The 4656-nt window shown below is 53.8% G+C and overlaps 1 protein-coding gene across 1 annotated transcript; it reads left to right on the top strand.

Moving 5' to 3' along the window:
* The first annotated feature begins 2724 nt into the window (after positions 1-2724).
* Positions 2725-4105, top strand: CCL5 (chemokine (C-C motif) ligand 5). The gene is made up of 3 exons (XM_010297245.1): positions 2725-2797; positions 3277-3388; positions 4018-4105. Exons 1-3 carry the CDS (start codon positions 2725-2727, stop codon positions 4103-4105), a joined length of 273 nt encoding a protein of 90 aa, XP_010295547.1.
* Positions 4106-4656: the final 551 nt, after the last annotated feature.

Raw genomic sequence — 4656 nt, 5'->3', positions numbered from 1 at the left:
CCAGCCGCTTGCCGCTGCCTTTGCCACCCCCTTTCTCCGAGGAGCTGCACTGCAGCGAGAGAAGAGGGCGAAGGGAGGCAGCGGGTAGCTTTGGAGGAGCGCAGAGTAGGACAAGGAGGTGAGCAGGGAGGAGTGTCACCCCCCTGCAAGAGCTGACCTGGAGCAAGGATGGAGCCACGATGAATGGTCTGACATCTTTCCAAGACCGACACCTCTGCCGTGATGGTCAGGTCTGCAGAATACACCTCCAAAAACTTGCACAGGGCCAAATCCCCTGAGTGAGGGGCAAGGCTGGGTTGTGCAATGGTCGTATGGGATTATGCTCTCCCTTGGGCACTCCGGGTGGAGGGGCAGCGGGAGTTGTGCTGGGCTGAGGCACAGCCACCCTGCTCCTTCAGAAAGACATGCAGATGTCATGGTTTCGGTTGCCTCTACAAGCTCTAACAGAGCGCGAGCTCTGGCAGCCTTGCGGTTGGGGGAACGTCAGTATCACCCTGTGGTTTCTTAGATCTCTATCTGGACCTGTGAGATATTTTATCACAGACAGTAACAGTTCCTTCCTCTGACAGAAGATATGGGCACACCAAAACGGGTTCACTTGCACGTCCCATAGCCGGGCAGTCTCTGTGATGGCAGAGGACGGGGAGATGGGTGACCGTCATCCCACCAAATGCAACGCAGAAGCCATGCAGCCCAGGAGCTGCATGTTGGAGCCCAGGAGTGTGCGGGGCCGTGTGGTGAGGCAGGTGGTAAGGATGGAAAAACTTGCTTTCTACAGGCACTGCTCCTTCGAAAGAGAAGTCCCAGCCCCAGGATCAGCCTTGAGGCAGCAGGGACAGGCCAAGGCTCAGTAAAAATGCAATTTTTATTGTAACGAGGAGACAAGGCTGAGACACTTCGCCTTGCTTTGCACCCCCACATGGATCTGGAGCGTGAGCAATACCCACATAAATTAGCCAGAACAACAGGCTAATTGCAATACTGGAATACCTGCAATATGGAAGTAGCAATAAATAATCCCTGTCCTCATCTCCGTTATTGGGACATCCCTTGGCAAATTCCAGATGAGATTTTGTCCCTTGCAAAGCCTGAGTACCTGCTAGCATGCTGCCGTGCTGCCCCAAAATGCCACCACCGTCTGTTTGTGACAGCCCTGTGGTGCCAGTCACTTGGTTCAGCTCCAGGTTCTTCACGTGCTTTTTAAGGCAGGAGCCCTCAGGGTCCCCAGAACACCACCACCCCCAGCCCCGTAAGGAAGGCTCCTGGGAGGATGAGTTGGGAAAGCCAGGTACTCTTGCCCACCCCAGCAGGTTCCCTGGCACAGCCCATGGGGACCCTCCTGCAGCATTGATCCCCACCCGTGGGGACATTGTGGTGAAGGGGACACTGTGGTGAGGCAGTGCCCATACACCCAGACACAAGGAGGTCTCCGAGGGCCCCACGCAGCGTGGCGGGGAAGAAAGAGACTGGGAGCAGCGCAGCACTGCCCTGTGGTTCCTGCTGCATTACTGGGACCAGCTGGGAAATCCCGAGGAGACGAACTCATGGTGCCTCAAGAACAGCAGTTGTCACTGGGAGCTGGGTGTGAAAATACCCGGAGAAACCACAGGCTGTGAGCTGGCAAATTTGGTGCCTGTTGCAGAGAAGAGGGAGGTGGAAAAGGGGAAATGCTTCCTGGGGCATCCCGGGGAGCCCGTCAGCTCATGGCAAGGGCAGTGCCGGGGGCTCTGGGCAGACCACATCATGAGCCCCATGACTGTGAGTCTGCACAACGGGGTGGGGGTACACGTTTGCACGAGAGCTGCTCCCTCTCCACTGCATGGGCAGGGGAACTTCCTGCTCTGCCTGCCACATCCCACCTTGTACCAAATCCATGCTGGCACATGTGTTTGCCCCATGTCTCTTGGAGAAGATGGTATTTGTAGAGTCAGACCATCGAGTCAGGCTTCCCAGGCAAGCACTCCCCTTACCAGCTGATGCTGAGGGGTGTTAGGGGGGTTTGGACGTCCTGAGCTCCATACTGAAAGCACAGCACTGAGGATTTTGTGTTTTATGGTGCTGGCCCAGATCTACAACCAGTCTCCAGGGTGCCAGCCATGCTTGCTCAGAGTATGCCTGCTGCCCATGCTGCCTGTGCTGCCCGTGCTGCCCATGCTGCATCCGCACTGCCCCTTGCATTCATCTTGTGCATGTCCCAGACCCACCATGGGAGCAAGGACCCCCTGGCTGGACCTGCACTGTCCCCAAGCCGTTTTGAGCATCTGAGCACCTTTGTCCTCAAGGCCTGGGTCCTTGAAAAGGAAGCTGAGTTGAAGTTCTCCTGGTCCTTTGGGGAGGATGCTGAGATGAGTTTGATGAGTACTGCTGTCATGTGGGCGAATCTAAGTGTGAACCTGCTGCTCAAGGGTGGTTTCATATCCTGCCTTGGTCAGTATAGCCCTCATGCGGGTGCCGATTTGCTCAGACTTACCTCACCTCACACAAAGGCTATTCTGGTATTTCCTAGACCTGCTGCTTCCTTTTTTTCAGCATTTCTGATGCAAAGGTGCCGTGACATCAGCTCTGTTACGCTTTGGAAACTCCAAGTGTTTGGCTTGAAATCTGACTGACAGGGCTGGGCCACCGTCGCTATAAAAACCAAGGACTGAGCCAGCACCTCACACCAGACACAGGAGGAATCTGATCTGGTTCTGCCTCTGCCCTTGCAGCTCATCTCTGACCATAATGAATGTCTCCACGGTGTGCCTCTCCATCATCCTCGTTGCTGCCCTCTTTTCTCAGGCTTCTTCTGCTCCAAGTGAGTACAGCATCCCTCTCTTCTCTCTTGGGGTGGATTTTTGCTGTGACTGGCCATAATTTTGAAGCAGAACTGGGAAAAGTTAACTGCAAAGGTTGGAAACCTATGTGAATAGCTTCTCCTGCTTTCTTGGGACTGCTTCCTTTCTAGCATGCTTTTATCTTAGGGATGAATTTTACTGGTAAAGTATCAAAGTTTTCAGGTTTCATCACCCCTGATTTTGTTGCCAGGCTTTAAGAGTGGTCCCAGAGTGACTGAAGGGATTTCTATCATTGGAAGTGAGTGCAAAACATTTAATGAGCAATCCTAGCAATTACTTTAATTAAGCTTTGGTGTTCACAGCAATTTTTTGCTGACTTTCTGGGGAAACAGGGAAAAAAAAGGGCTCCATAGCTGATTAAGGAGATTGTTGCCCATGCTCTCGGCTGGGGAATGTGATTGATTGATAGACTTATGCTGGCTTTCCTGGTCTTTTCCAGTTGGGGCTGACACAACTGTGTGCTGCTTCAGCTACACCTTACGAAAGCTGCCCCAGAGGCATGTGAAGGATTATTTCTACACCAGCAGCAAGTGCTCACAGCCAGCAGTTGTGTAAGTACCAGCTCCTGTCCTGGGCTATCAGGAAAGGCTTTTCCAGCCTTTGAGCTCTTTGCCTCCTATCCAGCGGGGCCAAGAGCATGGTGGTGTGAGGAACCACACCTGGAGTAAGGGGAGGGGGCAGCCACTACAGGTCCCATGTGCAGAACATGAGCACTCATCCTCCTCAGCCAAGATAAAAACAGTCTCCTTGGTCTGCTTGAACCATCCTGGTGCTGAGAATAAGGTGTGGGAAGGAGATCCTTGTATAGCCAGCAGGACCTCCCAATGGTGGTGAGCCCAATGCACATAATGTGCCACCTGCAAGACTTGCACCTGACACGTCAGCCGCCCATGCGCTGCGTCCAGGCTCACCTCTGCACTGAACATGGCCAGGAACGTCTGAGCATGGGGCAGTTCTTCCAGGGGACCTTGATCTCTCCCTGCCCTCTGGGTTTTAGCAGGCTCTGCAGCCCCTGGTGCTTGGGGGTTTGTGGGGTGGGAGCATGGATGGGGAATGATCCCCTTGGGAGCTAGCCCTGATCACAGGGCAGGTCAGCAAGTGCCCAGGAGTGACCCAAGGCTCTCATGTCCCCTTCCCCTTCCACGGCTCAGCTGTAATACCTCCCTGCCTGATTTGACAGGTTCATTACCAGGAAGGACCGGGAGGTCTGTGCTAACCCTGATGCCAGGTGGGTGAAGGAATACGTGAACACCCTGGAGCTGCAGTGAGTGCTGGGAGCTGAGAGGTCTCTGCCCTGGACAGTCCTCCAAGACCATCCAGCAGAGTCTTGGCACAGACCTAGAAATCCTGCTGCTGAGCACTGGGACCTGCTGAGCCACCTTGGGACCTGTTTTGTCTTGCAAAGGTGTCATTTGCCCATTACAATTTAGCCACCTTTACGAGCAGCTCTGATGCTGGGGACCTCCTGGCCTTGCAAACCCAGCTTGGCATAGCCTGCTGTGTGACATGTGGCTGAACTGCCCCCTCCTTGTGCCTCTGCCGCTAGAATGGGAGGGGGATTTTATGCCCAGAGCTATTTGTGGCAAGTGGTCTGTTGCAATTAGGTATGAGCGCTGCCACATAAACCCAGGCTGACTTCAGTTGGCTGGATTTTGCCATGGTACGGTGGATGCTGTGAGTAAGGTTTGTCTCCTTAGCAGAGGAAGTGGTACACTGGTTACTTAGAGGATGCTCATTGTGGAACCACATTGTTCAGCCTTGCTCTCAAAACGCTGTCTCTTGCTGGTGCCAAAGAATAAAGATATTTTTCTCCCTGTGT

The sequence above is a fragment of the Phaethon lepturus genome, unplaced genomic scaffold (assembly GCF_000687285.1).
Source record: "Phaethon lepturus isolate BGI_N335 unplaced genomic scaffold, ASM68728v1 scaffold37140, whole genome shotgun sequence".
NCBI lineage: Eukaryota > Metazoa > Chordata > Aves > Phaethontiformes > Phaethontidae > Phaethon > Phaethon lepturus.
The sequence above is the reverse complement of the archived record's forward strand: the minus strand, read 5'-3'. Positions and strand labels throughout refer to the sequence as shown.